This window comes from Hemicordylus capensis, chromosome 2, assembly GCF_027244095.1.
Source record: "Hemicordylus capensis ecotype Gifberg chromosome 2, rHemCap1.1.pri, whole genome shotgun sequence".
In the NCBI taxonomy this organism is placed as follows: domain Eukaryota; kingdom Metazoa; phylum Chordata; class Lepidosauria; order Squamata; family Cordylidae; genus Hemicordylus; species Hemicordylus capensis.
Window position 1 is genome coordinate 51,521,852 of NC_069658.1, and position 20,059 is coordinate 51,541,910.

The 20,059-nt window shown below is 41.4% G+C and overlaps 1 protein-coding gene across 3 annotated transcripts in view; it reads right to left on the minus strand.

Moving 5' to 3' along the window:
• Window positions 1-20,059, minus strand: part of BDP1 (B double prime 1, subunit of RNA polymerase III transcription initiation factor IIIB) — a 121,690-nt gene that overhangs the window by 45,641 nt on the left and 55,990 nt on the right. For all 3 annotated transcript variants that reach the window (XM_053294878.1, XM_053294879.1, XM_053294877.1), the window contains exons 19-25: window positions 14,675-14,871; window positions 13,455-13,671; window positions 12,158-12,330; window positions 10,927-11,134; window positions 3,300-3,433; window positions 1,380-1,593; window positions 302-507 (exon numbers count right to left, since the gene is read on the minus strand). In XM_053294878.1, coding sequence (XP_053150853.1) covers window positions 302-507; window positions 1,380-1,593; window positions 3,300-3,433; window positions 10,927-11,134; window positions 12,158-12,330; window positions 13,455-13,671; window positions 14,675-14,871 — 1,349 coding nt within the window. The remainder of the gene's footprint in view (window positions 1-301; window positions 508-1,379; window positions 1,594-3,299; window positions 3,434-10,926; window positions 11,135-12,157; window positions 12,331-13,454; window positions 13,672-14,674; window positions 14,872-20,059) is intronic.

Here is a 20,059-nt window from a genome sequence, read left to right on the forward strand (position 1 = left end):
TGAGATCCTATCTGTTTTCACATTCTCCTAAAAAGACTGTCTGCAAATTGTCCTTTGGTTGCCTGCTTTATATCAATATCTCTGCCATAAAAAGTAAGAACCAATCCGAACTATTTTAGTGCTTACCCACTAAACATAGGAAATCTGAGAAAGAGAAGCAGAAAGTCTATCTTTTTCAGGCATAGTTATTTTCAGCAAATGATGATAAGCCAATAAGAATTATATTTATCCTTCATGTACAGACAATAAAGAGGACACTAGCATCTCAACATAGCACTTCATTAGTTGGAAATGGTTTTACCTTTCAGGAATATCCAGATGCTTTCCTTCAACATCCTTAGAAACACAAGTTTCCTCTTGGTCTTTCAGAAGTTCACATCTCTGCAACTTCTCAGGGGAAGACTGTTTATTCTGTTCAATACAACTTTCTGGCAATATGGCTTCACTGGATTCTGATTTGTTTTTTTCCTCCAGATTACACAGGGATGTTTGGACATTGACTTCATCCTTGATATTAAGAACATACATATGTGTCCATTTATTTAATAGAACATAGCTGTAAAGTTTTTAACCTGATTATGATCCAAAAGTTAACATGAAGAAGAACTTTCCTGTAAAGTCTTGAAATGTTTGACACAACATTTAAGATTTTTAAAAATTTGACTCCTGTGCATATATACATTAAAATCTGACTACAATGATAATGGAAGTTTGGCCTTAGATTCGAAGTATAAAGGAAAAATGTTTTTTCTATGACACAAAGTTTCTGGCCTACATAAGTGAATACTTTAATTAATAAATATTAGACTCGAAGGTTCTATAAGACAGTTTGTTGTTGCTTCATAACACAATTATTTGTTTTTAATATACAAAAGATTCAACTTATGCAGGAAAAAGTCTCAAGTCTTAGCAAAAATTCAGAAGGTAGAAAATTATAAAAGGAATTTCTTTTTAACAGGATGTGGGACAGTTTCTTGTTTATTTCTGGAAACTATACTGTGCATTTTTTTTAATGGTCAAGAAAAACTAAGCCACAGGAAAATTCTGTCACTAGGCTTGTCCAAAGGACCACCCCCCCCCCCGCACGGCATTTTAAAGTCAAGCACCTTGGAAGTCAGAAGATTTATGAAGCACATGACACAAAACAAGCTCCATACATCTTAAGTGTGTGTCTATTTTAGAGTGGGATCCAATGGGATGCAAGTGAAGCTTTCACACATGCACCAGGACTTCTGTGGATCCCCTTCCCAATGTAGCCCATACACCACTGAACCAAAAACAGGCATCTCCAACGCAGCTCCTGGCCCAGTTCAGAAAACACGTTTTTTTATCAATACAGCATGAATAAGCACAAAAGAAAAACTGAATAGGTGGCTAACCTGTGAAGGCAGGTTCAGATCACTTATCCTGATCCCCTCTGTCACTGACTTTCCTCTCTCTCTCTCAACTGGAACCCCAACATTTTCTGCCACAGGCACTTTCTTTTTGCCATTTATCCTTCCAAGGTTGGGTTTGGCTCTCTGAAATCTCCCTCTCACAAGCTGAGCTGGCTTGATAGTATTTGGTTTATCCTCTTGGAAAGCAGACTTTTCTCTATAGCAAAAGAACAAAAAGAGTTACTGAAGAGATGCCCATTTCCCCTTTAAAAGGACTCTAGTTAATGGGTTATCTACAGTTGTACATCTGCCTATAGCAAAACAGATCTTCCTGGCAGTTGGCATTTGAAAATTAACTACAGATAGACAAAACAAGGCAAATCAGTCTTATTAGCAAGCCTTTTCCTACTGGCTAGAGGTGGAGGGAAGAGAGCTAGTCTTCAGTAGTGAGCATGAATTGTCCCCTTTGCTTAGCCGGGTCAACCCTGGTTTACATTTGGATGGATGACTACATGCGAGCACTGTCTGCTATGAGATATTCCCCTTAGGCAGAGCATCTGCTTTGCATGCAGAAGGTCTCAAGTTCATTCCCTGAATCTCAAGATAGGACTGAGAGAGATTCCTGCCTGTAACCTTGCAGAAGCTGCTGCCAGTCTGTGTAGACAATACTGAGCTAGATGGGCCAATGGTCTGACTTGGTATAGGGCAGCTTCCCATGTTCCTTTGCTCCAGCAGTGGAAGTAACTAGGGAAAACTACCCTCTGCTGCTGCTTCAGAAAGATTTCAAATCTCAACAAAACCTGAACTTTTTGTGGGTTAATGAGCAGTCCCTCTTCCTCTTTTTCCTGGCAATATCATATTCTTACCATCATGTGGGATTGCAGAACATTCCTTTCCTGTTTATTTCAAAGCCAGGCTCAGCTTCGATTTATCAAAGTTCGACCAATTTGAACATTAGAGTCTCCTGTGGAAGCCACGACAACAAATGCTTCCGCATAGCAGCCTTCCAGTACAGCAGACATTTGAAAGCCCCTTGACAAACACAGCAGTCAAATTACCACCATTCATGTGTAGCACTGCTGAATGACTGGGTAGACCAAAGGGTAAGGGGCTTTCAAATATTATGCCTGCCACATGGTACACCACCATATAGAAGCACTTTTTGGCAATCTCCATAAGGGGGTTTAGATGTTTACACAAACTCTCAGGCCCATATTAATTAGTACTGATGATGGGAAGATCGGTCCTCTTCCTCATCACTTCCTACTTTTCTTTATTGCTCCCTGAAGTTCTTCATGAAAGACAAAGCATGAGAAAGACAGACAAAACAATACACAACCAACTTTTGCATGTACCTAATTCTACGGTAGAAATACTATATACTTAATATGGTGAATTTCTAAAACCATCATCTTATTATGTATAACTTAAAATCAATATTTATTTGAACATACAGGTGGCCCTTTTTACCCACAGTATAAAAGTAAGCTAAAATTTGCCTATTTTAGCATTGCAGTTTTGAATGGCCGGAAATGACTTCCAATGTTATTTCTAGCCATCATTTTACAATGCAGAGCCATTTTTGTGGCTCTTTTTAAAAAAATTCCTGTGGTTTTTCACAGAAAATCAGAGGAATTGGCAGGGGGTAGGCATTGCTGGAGAGCAAACTACAGTACTTTTTCTTATTATTTCTGCCTCCCCACACCCCTCCGCTGTTTTTTAATCCCTTTTTTGTGTAGGAATCTAACCCCTGGATTCCCATAGGGTAAGTTATCGTTATTTGTGGTTTCCATATTCATGCCTATAGGGGAGAATCGAGCCCCCGCGAAAAATGAAGGCCACCTGTACGATTTATTTAGTTTTGCACACCAAAGTTTTTTTTTTAAAGTTGCTAAACTAAGAAGAAGATGTTTGAGAACATACCTGACACACTGATCTGAAATAGTCTGAGAAGTACTGGGCACTTGAGAGTCTTCCTGGATCAACTTCTCACAGTCTACCAGTCTGCTCTCCTGAGCTTCAGCAGATAAGATTTTACCATCACAGTTTAATTGAGGCTGGGGATATTAAGCAATATCAAATGTAAATCTAAGGGTTTATATATTTATTTATTACATTTCTAGACTGCCCCCTCCAAAGGCTCTGGGCGTTGCACAAGTTTAACAATAACATTAATTTTAATACAGATTATGTGTAAAAACACAGGGGGGGATCTTTATAGGGCAGGGATGTAAAGAAGAAACAAATTTTTAGATGAAATTCCATTATATGTATGGTACTTATTTTGCACTTTTCTTAGGGAGGTTTTAGACCCAATAGCCATGCATCACATGGCTTAATTTATATGAAGTAGTCAAAGAAGAATCAGCCTGTAAACAAATACACTAGACTAGAACACTGGTACCTACCATGAAGGTTTCTTCGTGCTGGGGTAATGGAGGATACCCATTGTAGGTTTTCTCCTCCTACATGCTCCAGAGGCAAGATTTATTCAAATTAAGAGAGCCCTTAAGAGCTGGTGGAGAAGGAACCCCCACTCAATTCTTTTGACAAGTCAATAGCAGAAGAAGTCATTCACAATATGAAAAGAAGGATAAGTTAGTTAGAGAAGCAGGAAAAAACCAATCAAGTAGTGTTAAAGTCATAGAGCAGGTCCGTGTGCCCATAAAATCCAGCTGCCAATTTGGCATGCATTGGTGCCCTTCATTACAACAAGCAGCCGCCTTCACGGTAAGTACCAATGATGCATTCTCTGCTGGTGTAGGAGAGCACCCATTGTGGGATATATGGCAGACAGGAAAGGATGTATCTAATGCAGGGATAAGTACCTGCTAAAGGACTTGATGGCCAAATGCAGCTTGGGCCAAGGCTTAAGTGTCCAACTTGTAGTACCTCGTAAATGTGGAGGGGTGTTCCACATGGTTGCTCTATAGATTTCTTGCAGTGATGCATTGGTGGAAAAAGCTGCTAAGATGGATGCTGCCCTGGTGGAATGGGTGGTAACATGCTGGAGGACCTAGATGTTGAAGCTTATAAGCTAGAAAGATAACTAGCAACGGTAGAAGCGAAGGCTTTGTGGCCCATCACGGCAGACAGGAAAGAGACAAAGAGTCTGCAGGGTACCATTGCTTGGATATAGATTAAAAATAATAATTATTATTTCTTGTTTACACAGTCAGACAGGTGTTATTGACTGTTTTGTTTTATCCAAACATCAAGTCCTTCCCAAGGACCTGGGATGGCTGAATTTTATTATCAATGTTGTTGCTGTTATTATTATAGATAACATGGCAGAATATAGGCTGTTCCTGGTAAAGTTGCTTTTTGTAATTGGCTGATGGTGATTTCTGTGGCCCCTATGGTGTTGAGGTGCTCTTCAAGGTCTTTTGGATTTGCACCTAGGGCACCAATTACTACTGGGATTATTTTGGTCTTTTTCTGCCACAGCCTTTCAATTTCAATTTGTAGATCTTTGTATTTTGGGATTTTTTCTATTTCCTTTTCTTCTATTCTGCTATATCCTGGTATTGCTATGTTGATTATTTTGACTTGTTTTTCTTTCTTTTCGACTACAGTTATATCTGGTGTATTGTGTGGCAGATGTTTGTTTGTAGTCGGAAGTCCCATGATATTTTTGCATCTTCATTTTCTACAACTTTTTCAAATGTATGGTCCCACCAATTTTTGGCTACAGGTAGCTTGTATTTTTTGCAGATGTTCCAGTGTATCATCCCTGCTACCTTGTCATGCCTTTGTTTGTAGTCAGTCTGTGTGATCTTTTTACAAGTGCTGATTAGGTGGTCCACTGTTTCATCTGCTTCTTTACAAAGGCGGCGCTTGATGTTTGTTGTTGATTTTTCTACTTTTGCTCTTATTGCATTTATTCTTAGTGCCTGTTCTTGTGCAGCCAGTATTAAACCCTCTGTTTCTTTCTTCAAGTTGCCATTCTTAAGCCATTGCCAGGTCTTGGTGATATTTGATTTTCCACTTATATTGTGCAAATATTGACCATGCAGTGGCTTCTTTTTCCATTTTTCTGCTCGATTCTTGACTTGTTCTTTCTTGTAGGCCTGCTTTCTTTCATTGGTGTTGAATAGTTTCGCGTTATTGACCATTTGAAGTGCATCTTCTTCACTGTCCTTGATATATTCTTCAAGGCCTCTTTTCTCCTCCTCTACTGTTTGATGGACTTGCAGCATTCCTCTTCCACCTGAGCTGCGAGGGAGGTACAGCCTATCAACATCACTGCAGGGGTGCAGAGCATGATTGATGGTCATTATTTTCCTGGTCTTACGATCTAGCGTCTCTAGCTCTGCCTGGGTCCAGTCTATTATTCCTGCAGTGTATCTGATAACAGGTATAGCCCAGGTGTTTGTGGCTTGTATGGTGTTCCCGCCATTGAGTTTGGACTTGAGGATTTTTCTAACTCTCCTGATGTATTCACTTCCAATTTTTCTTTTAACTTCAGTGTGTGCGATGTTATCAGCCTGGAGAATGCCCAAGTATTTGTAATGTTCTTTCTCTTCCAGGTTCTTGATGTTGCTTCCATTGGGCAGTTCTATTCCTTCTGTTCTTGTTATTTTCCCTCTGTTCATTATTAATGCAGCACACTTGTCTAGTCCAAACTCCATTGCTATATCGCTACTGAATAGACAGACAGTGTTTAGCAGTGATTCGATTTCTGACTGGGACTTTCCATACAACTTCAGATCGTCCATGTACAGCAGATGGTTGATTTGACTTGATGTTTTAGATGTTTGGTATCTGAGGCCTGTTTGGTTTAGTATTTGTGAAAGTGGAGACATGCTGATTACAAACAACAGAGGGGATAGTGAGTCCCCTTGGAAAATGCCTCTTCTAATGCTAACCTGTCCAAGTGTCTCGCCATTGATTGTTAACTGTGTACTCCACATGCTCATTGCTTTTTAAATAAATATCTGAATGTTTCTGCTGACACTAGTTGTTTCTAAACATTTTAGTATCCATGTGTGAGGCAATGAGTCGAAGGCTTTCTTGTAGTCAATCCATGCAACACTTAGATTGGTTTTTCTTCTCTTGCAGTTTTCTAAAATCATTTTGTCAATCAGCAGCTGGTCTTTTGTGCCTCTGGTGTTCGGGCAATTTCCTTTCTTTTCAACTGGAAGCTGCTTATTAATTAATAAGTTGTGTTTTACTTCATCTGCTATTATTCCAGTTAATAATTTGAACATGGTTGGCAGGCAGGTTATCGGTCTATAATTACTTGCAACCGCACCTTTTGCTGGGTCTTTCATTATGAGATGAGTTTTCCCAGTTGTTAGCCATTGTTCAATATCCCCTCCTTGCAAAATGTGATTGAACTGTTTTGATAGTTGTTTATGAAGGCTTGTTAGGTGTTTAAGCCAAAAGCCATGCAGTTCATCGCCGCCTGGTGCCGTCCAATTTTTAATTTCCTTTGCTCTTTCACTTATTAATTCTGGTGTTATTATTAGATCTTGCATTTGTTGGTTACATTTTTCGACCTCTTTCACCCAGCCTGCTTTTTTATTATAATCTATTGGATTGTCCCATAATTTCCCCCAGAATTGCACTGTTTCTTCTTTATTTGGTGTTTCTAGGTTTCTTGCAGTTTCTCCTTCTATGCTTTGGTAGAAACGTCTCTGATTCAACTGGAATTGGAGATTCTGCCTGTGTTGTGTAATTCTGGCTTCGTATCTGCTAATCTTCTTTGACACTGCTGTTATTTGCTGCTTTATTATTTCCAGGACTTCTCTAATTTTCCTTGAATCAAGGTGGTATTTTTGGATCAGATACTGTTTGGTGTTTTCATTCTTCAGCTTCTTGTCTTTCATACCTTTCAATTTACTAGCACCTGATCTAAACTTGGCGATTTTATTTTCTAATCTAATCTTCCATTTAGGTGATGTACTGCTTTCTTTTTACAGGTCCACTGATCTTATATCTGAGCTCTTGTGTTGTTATTGTTGCTGCACTGTACATTAGTTGGTTTGTTTCTTGCAAATTATTGGTTGTTATTTCTGCAAGTGTAGCATTGACATCTTTTAATGCCTGAGCAAGTTGTTTTTTGGCAACTGTTTTTAGAGCTGGAAGTCGAACCCTGGTAGTTGTTTGGTTCATGTGCTCAGTTATTTTTTCCTTTAGTTCTTGGTGCTTTTCTGTTAAACGGCATTCGGGTTTTTGAGGTGAAGGCAAAGGGGAGGTTGCCTGATTTTGATTTTGAAACAGTTCAGCAACAGTGGCATCCTCAATTTCCAACACCTCCTCCACCTGCACCTGAGCAACTTCTTCAGTTGGTGGTAATTCTTCTTCCATATCTTGAGCCTGTGTTGCTCTTTGCAGTTCTTCCAGCTCAACTCCTGTGAATACTTGATTTCTTATTATGAATCTTCTCTGGTCTGCTAGCCTTTGTTCTGTTATTTCTGTATCTGGATGCTTCTCTTTCCAAATTTGGTGCATTCTTTTTAAATAACCTCTTCTAGTTGGACTAGACTTGTAATAGCAGATATTATTTCCTTCTTGGCATTTTTCGTATATTTTTTCCAGTTAAGCGACATTTCTTCCAGTAACTTTGCAGTCTCCAGCCCTGGTTGCTCAGCTGAAGATCCTGAGTCCTGTAGCCCACTTGCCACTAGATGTCCAGGGACTCCAGCACCTGTTGCGGTCCTTGTTGACCCAGGCGACGACCGATCTGGTATAGATTTATTAAAGTTATGTCTCACCATACTGTTGATGGGAGAGATGATGATGATGATGATGATGAATTTATATCCCGCTTTTCCTCCAAGGAGCCCAGGGTCCTGCTTAATGTGCAGGGTCCTGCTTAAATCGAGTCTGTGCCATTGTTTTTCTTTAGGGCAAGATGGATGCAGACAGAAGGAAGGCAGAAAAATATCCTAGGTCTATGGAAAGTGAAGTTAACCTTAAGTATGAAAGTAGAGTCTGGGATGAGGTGTACAGAGTCCTTGACAGATAATACTTGGAACTCAGAAATCTTTCTAGCTGAAGTGATGGTGTTCAAGAAGGCAAGCTTGAAGGAGATGCGTCAAAGAAGGGCAGTACATAAAAGTTCAAATGGCAGGAGAAGGATTTGGATGGAGAATTATTTATCAGTCCAAAAGGACAGAGGCTCTGGAAATGATGGATGCTGCCGAGTCTGCCCTAAAAGCCAGAGTAGATGTTTCATGAGCCCTTGAGTAGAGAAGCTTCAGCCCTTTTATCCTTAGGTTCTTTTAAAGTAGTGTCCCCATCCTTAGGTAATATGGCTCAACTTAGGAGAGCGGCAATTGCAGCATCTGTAACTGGTACCTTAAGCAGTTCCACAACATCAGAAGGGAAGTTGTAAAGTTTATTTGCCAGATTAATAGTACATTTGCTGGCAGATGAAGCTTGCCATTCTTGCTTGAACACATTTAATGCAGGAAAGGGAACCTTGGTCTGAGTAGGCTTACAGCTGTGTAGCACAGAGGAACCCTTTGGAGCAGGCTCAGACCCAGCAGGGGAAGGTGCCCTAAGCCCAAAGGTAGATATAGCCTTGACCAGGAGTTGGAGGAAATCTTCAGGAATGGAGTAGCCTGTGAGAGATGGTAAGGAAGATGATGGTTGCACATCCTCCCCATCTTGGTGACTGGGAGAACCCAGGGAATCCTGAGGATAAGGATGGCAATCAGGGTCAGGAGATTCCCTTCCAGACTTTTCCCAGGAATGTGGGGCTCGTTGAAGAGTTTCTGGAGGAGGAGGAGAAGGGTTTTTAGTCTTATGCTTTCTTTTATCCATGTCCCTCAGTTGTTTGGGGAATTGAGGAGAAGTAGAGGAAGAGTGGCTGTGTTGATGCTCCCTATTTTTATGTTTTCTGACCCTCCCTGATGGCTTGTTGAAGGGCCCCCTGCAACCAGTTTTGCCAGTTTAAAAGTACTGGCTCTTCTGCTAGAAGGGGGCAAATGGGGTGACAGGAAGATTGGCCAGAAAATCTATCAAGGCTCAGATCTCACCAGCTGCAGTGGGAGAGAAAACAGCCCTGAAGCAGTTGATCGGTGGCCACAGGTCCACTGAGTGGAGATGAAAGCAGAGGCTGTGCTGGGACTGGCAGCCACAGAGGATGCAGTTGAATGGGGCCCTGTGGTGGCAGGGGATGAATAGGAGCCTCTGATGCATTCCACAGGGATGGCCCTGAGCCAGAACTGAGGGGGGCAGCCTGGCACTGCTGCAGGTTCTTTTCTGCCTTTTTAGCCCCCAATCCGTGTTCGCACTTTTCTCCTTGGCTTGACGGCATCTGTGTTGGTGACCCACATGGCTGCAATCCACAGAACCAGAAGATCCTTCTTCAGGATCAGCATTAGAGTGCTTGATGAGTTCGATGAGCTCCCTCTAGTGGTCGAAGATATCCTTGAGACCTTTGAAGCTGAAAGCTTGGGAGGAAAGCTTTTTGTTTCTGCTAGTGCTGAAGGACTAAAATGTTCTTCATCTGCCCTGAAGCCTTTTTGTGAGGGTGTAAGAAAGGCAGGGCGAAAGGATATGGAGAAAATAAAGATCAAAAAGCAGTACAGTCTTTTTTTTTCTTTAGCAGAACAAAGGAGAGAAAGTGAAAGGGGATCAGAAAGAGTCCCAGGAAAGAAGAAAGATATCTGCAAAAGGAAGAGGAATAGCAGAGTGAAGGGATTTTTAAAAAGTGAGTAGGCCAAAGAAGACAGCTAAAACTATAGCAAAGTGGCTCTAAGGAGCAAAGGCAGGACAAAAGAACTGAGTGGGAGTTCCTCTTCCACCAGTTCTTAAAGGCTCTCCTGATTTGAATAAATCCTGCCTCTGGGGCATATGGGAGGAGAAAACCCACAATGGGGTCTCATCAGCAGAGAATGTGAAGTTACCAATGTGTACACATATAGGTTTGATGGGTGCCTCTCCAGAAGCATAGCCACTAACACTGTTCCACAAATACCTGTGCAAGAGTTCGTGCAGTGCCTATAATAGGTAAATTCTACAATAGTTATCATGCTTTGCTTGAGTAAGAGGTTGCACAAACAGATCATCATCTTTGGGCATAGTTGCACTTTTTCATGCAATTCACTAACACAAGGTGAAAGATGGATGGAAGGGCACCTTTGGATCTATTTCATTTATATAAGCAAAATAAGCTACAAAGTTTTTCTTGCATAGCTCTGAAAGATGTATAACCACCATCTTAGAATCTCTTGCTTTTTCTCAAAAACAAATGGAGGTCTTAGAAAAGAGAGACTTCTGGCATCCATCAATAAGCAATCAAGTTAAACAAAATCAAACAGTATGTATTAAAGTGCATTTTATCCTTATTTCTAGCTATCAGCAGAAGGAGCTACTCAACTATGGAGAATTCTCTAGATTAAGAGATTGCCCTGGAGCAGGAGATTAATGCTATTATAACTAGAAACTGCTGTATACTATATGCATAAAATGCCTATATAAGGACACAGGATGTTCAGATATTATTCCCACCCCACCCATATGTTCTGAATTCAAGACAGCTTTGTTCCTTACCTACTAAAAATATAAATATATATAGGTATTTTCTTAAACTTACTTTTGTAGAATAAATTCTGGTAGATTTCTGAAGTTCTGACTTCTCAGTTCCAACTATTGCTGCTGTTGATTTATTTGTTTCCACGGGTTGTATTTCTTTCTTTCCAATTGCCCGACCTATATTAGGTTTGGGTCTCTGGAATCTTCCTCTAAGCAGTAGTGTTGGTTGAATACCACTCTGGTTGCTTTCTTCTTGTGAGCTCTGTCTACTAGAGAAGCCAAAAACAGCATATGCAACAATTAAATGATTTCTATATTTTGGATATATGTGGGCTGCAATGACAAAGTAAATCTATACATTTATTAATTATCCTTAAAACAAAAAGAAAAGAAAAATATTTATTTGTTTATTTATTCATTCATTCATTCATTCGATTTTTATCTTTTTCTATACTGCCCTTCCAAAAATGGTTCAGGGTGGTTTACACAGAGAAATAACAAATAAATAAGATGGATCCCTGTCCCCACAGGGCTCACAATCTAAAAAGAAACATAAGATAGACACTGGAGGTACTATGCAGGGGGCGAATAGGGCCAGTTACTCTCCCCCTGCTAAATAAAGAGAATCACCACGTTAAAAGGTGCCTCTTTGCCAAGTTAGCAGGGGTTTCTATTTAGAAAAGTAGAAGCTAATTTGTTAAAAATATATTGGTATCTATTAACAGAAAATTATATTTTAAATTTCTTTTCTTTCGTTCCTAAACTAGATTATGTAGTATTATCTTTCTTCCATTTTCAGTACTTAGGAATGAATTGATTTCCCACTGAACTATGGCTTGGTTCCAAAGAACTACATACAGCAGGGATTCTCAACTTGAGTCCCCAGATGTTGGTGGACTACAGCTCCCATCACACCCCAGTCACAATGGCCTTTTGGCAACTCCCTGCAAATGCTGCCCCTTGCTCCCCATGAAGAGCTGCTCCTATTGGTAAGCGGACCCTCAGGAAGAGCAATTGATACAGCAATGGCGGGGAGGCTGTTAGCTGGGGGAGGGGGGAAATCAACTAATATTGGCATTGGTTAATTTTGGATGTTAGTATTTATTTGGATCCCATTTTAAAAAACAAACAAACTCTGTTTACTCCAACGGGCATTAACTGATTTCAAACTAATAAATTTTTTCAAATACTTGTGTGAAAATGTAGTTTTCAACTACTTGCCATATTGGACCTGTAAAGGAAAACATTGCCTTTCTGTTCAATACAGTTCTTAACAGCCAACAAATCCTTACCCAAGAGAAGTCTTTTCTTGAATATCTGAGGGCAGTGAAACTTCATTTGTTTCACCACTTGCTAAGCCCGTAAGGGTTGCCGGATTTTTTCCTGTTGCAACAACATCTTGAACATCTTCAGGGCATTGCTCTAACAAATGTGAGGATGGCAAGATTCCACATGTTGCTGTTTCCTAGAATATATTAGAATGTTTAATACCTAGTGCAAAATGCATGCAGTTAAATTACACAGGGGCGGTGGTGGGGAAGAGTGCAGATAAACCAAACAGAAGACACTGGCTCACATTCACAGTGATGCTAGAAATAGGTAGTTGGTGCAAGCAACTCTTAGGGCTTGCTGCAGCCCTGCAAACCCTGCTAAAGGGCACTGGTAAAGGTTGAGGGATCCTCGGCAATGACACAGACTGCATCATAGGTAGCTGCAGGAGGAGGAGGAAGAGCTCAGAAACAGGGCAGAGCTCCACTAGTGGAAGACGTCTTCTGTCTGGTTCCAGGCACTTCCCATCCCCCTGCAGACTACCCATGACAGAGCCCACATCATTGCCAAAGATCTTTCGACTCCCCTGCAACACCTTTTCAGCAGGCTTAAGGGATTGTAGCGACACAGAGTTGCTTGAATTAACTCTCTTAAGCTAGAGTAGCTGTGTATGTGGGCCAAGCCTTTTAAAATAAAAAATAAACAAGAGCTACTAGTATCTCATTCTCTTTTACCACATTAGTGAATATTTTCCCACTCTGAAACACTGAACTAATGTAACATGTACGGGGAAGAAGATGGCATTCAATCCACTGAGCTACTGCTCCCGGTACTTTCAAGAATCTGACGCTTTAGTTCTGTGAACAGTTACTGAAATATACTGCAAGCTTTTCCCAACAACATGCTAGTGGTTTTTTAAAAAGTGGTGTATATCTTTGCAAACACAGTACAGAGCTTCCTTAGGCATGTTCAAGGATTTGACAATGCCTAGCGTGACTTCCTACACACAGAAACCTTGATATCAGAGTTTCAAAAACAATTTGCTGTACAATACCAGAAGCAGTTGTTTCAAACAAACCAATGAACAAGATACACCACTGAGTTCATTGAATTAATTGCATGGGGTGTGGGGGGGGGAATTGACTGCCAGTGTAGCACTTAAGAGGACCTTCTTCACATCCGAGTATTAAGTGTATTACAAAATTTACATACGAGAGTAATCTCATATGCACATTCTATGGATGCATTTACCTTCACAAGCAAACCATTACTACTAACATCATTTACCAACAAGGAACAAGTTTTAAAATTAAGTCATACATTTGGATCAGAACATTTGCTGTGTTCACTAGTTACAGAACTCTTTTCCATGTTCTCAGTTTCATGTTTGTCTTCAAGCATCTTTGTTTCTGCTCCTAGTGGTTCCTTTCTTTCAGCTGCTTTTCCTACATTCTCCTCTAGACTCAGAAGGTAACTCTTACAAGCATGTTCTGTTTCCAGAGTGATTTCTTTTTGTTTTTGCTGAAGACCAGAGACCCTTTAAACAAACCAAGAAAAATCAACAAAATTTAAATGATTACTATATAGCCAGAAGGAATGCAAGGTTTTCTTGAGATTTTAACATATTCTTATTTCTGAAAAATACTACTGCCCAGTATAACAGCCCAAGTGAATAAATGCTAATTTTTCAAAACTAAAATTACAGCCAGTAGAAAGTAGTATATGTGAAGCATGAACAAGAAAAGACAAAGAGGTAACAAAGAGATATTGAAGCAGCCATACAAAAAGGTTAATCTAGCTTCTATATACATTTGTATATAGAAAACTAAAACTGACTAAAGACAGTCAGAATTCCAGTTATTATTGTGCAGACAACCAACCGAGATTTCCCTTTCCCCTAACAATTCCATGAACTCTAACCATTCTTTTCATTGGGTTAGAACAGAAGAAAATTACCAAAGCATTGTCAAAGAGATGATACAGGTTTCATACACCAAACAGGGGCTTGTTGTGTGATAATAAATAATTTAGGGAATGACCATAACATAGTGATGGAGCACAGAGTCATTCTTCAGTTCCTTTCTCTCGATCTCGCATCCCCTACCCCTCTCAGGTAGCACAATGGGAAAAGATTTGTGCCTGAAACCTTGGAGAACTGCTGCCAGTCAGAATAGAGAGTATTAAGCCAGTTGGGTCAATGCTCTGAGTCAGTAAAAGACAGCTTTATATGTTTCCCTTGTTGCAGGGAAAGGGTGTTATGTTTAGAATGCATCTTCAGAACTTGAATCTTTCCTCTTCCATAATAATCCACAAAATAATAACAATCCACAAAAACAGTCAGGTCCAGATGTAGCAAGAGAAAACCCATTTTTGATGCTCAGGTTATTAGACATGATAAACAAATAGCCATGATGGATGAAGTGCTCACACATTATAGACTACATTGATAATACATATATCATAATGCATAGTTTCCCTGTTAAGTAGTGGGTTTGGCACTTCTTTTTCTTTATGGGGGGGCGGGGGGGGGGGAACCTTACCCAACTGCAAGATCCGTCACACCTTCCACACAGTCACTTGACAGAGATGTATTTTTAAGTTCACAACTCTCACATTCTAATGGCTTCATTACAGGAGGTTGGCTTGTGTGCACTGAATCGACTTCCACAGCACAAGCAACAGCTTTGTTTTCTAATACCTCAGGGTGTGACATATCAGCTTCATAACTGGTTGCCTCCTAGGAAACAAGATTAAATTTCTCTGAAAACTCCAAGGTGTTAGAGTTTCTAAAGGATACAATTTGAACACATTAGGCTAGTGTTACCCAGGACAGGGCACAAAATTCTTTAATGTTTTTAATACACATTAAGATTAAGGTTCATACAAATAAAATAAACAGGTTGCTCACCTGTAACTGATGATCTGGTAGTGATATATTGTATTCATAAGGCATGGGTTCTGCACCTGTGCAGGGACCTCGCAGGTAGATTGACTAGCTCCTCGTGATGCCCACTCTGCCCTGCACGTGCTCTGTGCTTCCGTTGAAATCGGCAGTTGGGAGCGCCATTTCCCCAGCATCTTGCAGACCGCCATTTCCTGACGATCTTCCTGGTAAGTTTTTTAGTTTTTATTATATTACTGTAGCGGGGAGGTTTGGGAGGGAATACAGTGGATCACTACCAGGCCATCAGTTACAGGTGAGCAACCTGCTTTTCTGAATCGTGATCCATTGCATTCATAAGGAATGGCTGATTAGCCAGCTTCTAAACAAGGTGGAGGGCACAGTAGACCCAGAAGTCTATGGCAACACCCTTTTAAGTACACTCCTCCCCAAACCAGCATGCTCTGCCATTCGCAGATCAATGGCATAATGTTCTACAAATGGCTGCTGCGAAGACCATGTCGCAGCCGCACAAATATCTGCCAACTTAATCCCTGACAGATGTGCTGCTGAGGCAGCATATGCTCTCATTGCATGTGCTCTTATAGTACATAGGGTGGGGGCGGTTTCCACACCCTGCTGCTTGTATGTTTGCACAATCAACTCCAGCAACCTGTCTCTGGTTAGATATTGGCTGGTCCTTGCCTCTTCTGTTGTAAGCTACAAAAAGTTCCTTTGTTTTCCTATTCACGCTTGTTTTTTCCAAGCAGTTTCACAGAGAACGACGAACATCCAAAGAGTGCAGCATCCTTTCTAATGATGTTTCTGGTTTTTGAAGGAAGGTAGGTAGAGTAATTTCTTGATTTAAATGAAACTGTCACTATCTTAGGACAGAGGCTTGGATCCAGTCTTATAACCACCTTATGTGGATAGAACTGAGTATATGGGATGTCTATACGCAATGCTATCAACTCACTCACTTGCCTGGCAGTAATAATGGCAATAAGGAATACTGTTTTTAAACTGACCAATTTGAGAGATGCCTCCCTCATTGGCTCAAAAGGGGCTTCAGTTAAGGATGACAAAACCAAGGACAAATTCCATTGTTCCATTGGTTTCCTTATTGGAGGATATAAATTGTTCACTCTCTTCAAAAATCTCTTGCAGTCTGGATGGGAGAATACTGTTGATCCATCCCACCCTTTATGCTTTGATGATATTGCAGTTAGATGCACTTTTAAAGACACATTTGCCAAACCACTAAGCTTTAGGTCATATACAGTAATACCTGCATCATTCATTCATTCGATTCCTATACCGCCCTTCCAAAAATGGCTCAGGGCGGTTTACACAGAGAAATAATAAATAAATAAGATGGATCCCTGTCCCCAAAGGGCACATAATCTAAAAAGATACATATGACAGACACCAGCAACAGTCACTGGAAGTACTATGCTGGGGGTTGATAGGGCCAGTTACTCTCCCCCTGCTAAATAAAGAAAATCACCACATTAAAAGGTGCCTCTTTGCCAAGTTAGCAGGGGTGGCCATCAGAATGGCCTTCCTAGGACGATAACCATGCTTACATGCGTAGATTACAAATCTCTTCCATTTACATCTATAATTCTTTCTCATTGACAGCCTTCGATTATTTAGTAAAGATTTCCTTAGAATCCGATTCTCCACGTTGTCATCCACAGAGTCTTTACATCTGGGTGCTGCACCTTTCTGCCGTCCCATAGTAGAAGGCCTGGCCAAAGAGGAAATCTGCGGAAATTCTTCCTCGAGAGTTTGAAAAGTGGTGCAAACCATGGCTGCCATGGCCACCACGGCATCACCAGTATGCAGGTAGAGTTGTCCCTCATGATCTGTGCTAACACACGATTGATTAATGGCTGTGGCGGAAACAGATACAGGAGGCCTTTTTCCCATGGATGTTGAAGTGCATCTCCTAGGGATTTTCTACCAATCCCTGCACGTGAGCAGTATTTCTGACACTATTTGTTGGCAGCAGTCGCAAACAAGTCCACAACTGGTTGTCCCCACAGGTCGAAAACCCACAGCAGACAGATGCTGTTGATCTCCCATTTGTGGTGTTGGTTGAGTTGTTTCGAGCGATTGAGGTCATCCACCAATATATTGTCCACACCTCTTATGTGTATGGCTAGAGGATACACTCCATGGCAGATGCACCATTCCCAAATCTGTATACTCAAGGCACAGAGGGAATGGGACGCTGTTCCACCCTGTCAGTTTAGATACACAATGGCTTCCATGTTGTCCAACTGGAACTGCACCACTCTGTTCCTGAGCAGTGGCTTGAACGCTTTCAGTGCCATAAACACAGCCATCAGTTCCAAGCAGTTTATGTGATGCTGAGTCTGTTGTATTGTCCACCGACCTTGCATCTGATGCTCGGAACAATAGGGCCCTCATGCCAGCAGGGAAGCATCTGTCATTACTCACTGTGTGTGTGTGGGGGGGCGGGTTAAAGGCTTGAATGGAACTCCTTCCAACAGATTGGTCTCCACTGTCTACCAGCGTAGAGAGTGTAGTATCATCTGTGGGAGTGTCAGCAACATTTTCTGCCTGTTGACATTGGGGCGGAAGTTCCTGAGGTACCACTTCTGCAGAGGCCTTATATGCAGACGCGTGTAATGCACCATGGTATTGCAAGATGCCATCAGCCCCATTAACCACTGAATGCTTTCCACAGACTGTCCTGTCCTGGGTGAAACAATGTATCAGGTCCCTGATCTGCTGACAGCATTCTATTGGTAAGAATGCCCTTTTTAATTGCACATCCAGAATCGCTCCAATATAACTTATGTGTTTCTGTGGTTCCAGATTTGACTTCTTCCAATTGACATTGATGCTGAGATCTTGCAACAGCTGCAACATATAGTGGAACTGTGAGGGTAAGCTTTCTTTTAGGTAAATCACAGGTAAACCACAATGGCTTCCATCCGTAAGTATGCAACTACTGCAGCCATGACTTTTGTGAACATACGCTGGGCTGTTGATAATCCAAAAGGGAAGGACAGTATATTGGAACACTGCATTTCCCACTGTAAATCTTAGGTATTTGCGGTTAGGGATGGGCCCAGACTGGTCCGGAGGCCATTAAAAAAGCCTCTGGACCAGTCCGGACCGGTCCGGAGCTGGGTGGTTCGGTCCGGGGGTGGGGGGTACCTTTAAGAGCGGCGGGAGGGTTTACTTACCCCTCGAATTCTTGCTCGAATGATTGCTCGAATTCCCCTACCCCTCTTTGGTATTTGAAAGTAAAGGGAGTAAAATCTGGTCAGTCTCTCTGTTACCGGGGTGATTGCCTGCTTCTCCAGAAGCACCTGCATGTCTTCCAACAACGTAGGAGTTGCTCTGGTGTACTTTAGTCCTGAGAATGGAGGCAAAGCTTTGAACTCTATAGTGTAACCAGTCCCAATAATTCGAAGTAGCCATTGATCCAGTGTTATGTGGTGCCATGCTTGGGCATGGCTTACCAACTTGATGGAATTGTTGGCAAACACAAAGCAGGCATTCTGTGCTTTGGCAGTTATCTGTTCATGTGGTGGACAGTCAAGCAGATCAAAGAGGCTGTTTATTATTGTCCTTGGGAAGCCTGTTGTTTTGGCCTTTGTTTCGTTGTCCAAATCTTTTATTTTTTTTGTATGGTCAGTACTAAAGGTGGAAATCCCATCTATCCTGCTGTCTGTACGTGGGTTGCTGGCAACCATTATTATTATTATTTTACATTTTATATCCTGCTCCTCCTCCAAGGAGCCCAGAGCGGTGTACTACATACTTAAGTTTCTCCTCACAACAACCCTGTGAAGTCGATTAGGCTGAGAGAGAAGTGACTGGCCCAGAATCACCCAGCAAGTATCATGGCTGAATGGGGATTTGAACTCGGGTTTGCCCAGTCCTAGTCCAGCACTCTAACCACTACACCACGCTAGCCATAAGGATGGTAGCGGGAAGATGTCGCTGTAGTTGATGTGGACGCCATAAATGTTTTGGCAGTCAACGTCGACTTCTTTAACAATTCCATTGTGGAATCTGTGCTCTCACTAAAGAAGCCTTTCCCATCAAACACCAGGTTCTCTACACTTTCACGCATATCCTGTTCTACGGATGTAGTCCTCAGCCATGCACAGCGACGTAAAGTCACTGCAGTCACCATGGCTCGCAACTTTGTTTCTGCTAGGTGCTTGAACGCATGAATCTGTTGCCTAGTGACAACAGTTGTTTTCTCATAAATTTCTGGAAATCTATCTTGAAACTTCTCTGGCATTTGCAAAGTAAAATCCTGAAGTAAAGTGTCCCATAGAAAATGATTATATCGAGCCATGCAGGCTGCATAATTGGTAATTCGGACAGCCAAACTTGAAGTTGTATAAATCTTTCTTTCCAAAACATCCAGCTTCCTCCCTTCTTTATCAAAGGCGTTGTATGGCAGTGTCCAGCCTTTGATGAAGAAGCACAGTCAATCAACATCGAATTCGGGACAGGATGACAAAGTAAGTATTGCATTTTCTTCCTCTTGGATCCTATATAATCCCTCCAAATGCTTGGATATCAGTGTTGAGGTCTGTAGCACCTCCCAAGCTGACTGAGATGCCTTAACGATCATCGACGGCATAGGAAGGGCGACCAGATGAGAGGTCTTAGCCAGTGCCATCATATTATAAACAGGATAGTTTAGATCCGTCTCTGGTAGCTTCATGCCCATTCCAAAGCCTCTGCTATCTCTCTTAAGGCATGGTAGGCCTTTGTACCTCTTCAACATCTTGTATGATATCGAGACCACTGCTCAAAAAGCCCTGAAAAGTTGACCCTGAAGGGGTACTGTTTGTTGAAGCCAGTAACATATTTGCTGTATTTGGATCCAGAGATGCAGCATCATGATCATGGTCCAAAGTAAAGTCTATGGAGTCTCCTCTCCACACATGATGCTGTTGTTGTGTCGGTGTTGAAGGGGATTGCACCTGTGTTTGTGCTGGAGACAGTCGAAGCACTCTTCTGGGTTGCACTGTGGCAAATGCTG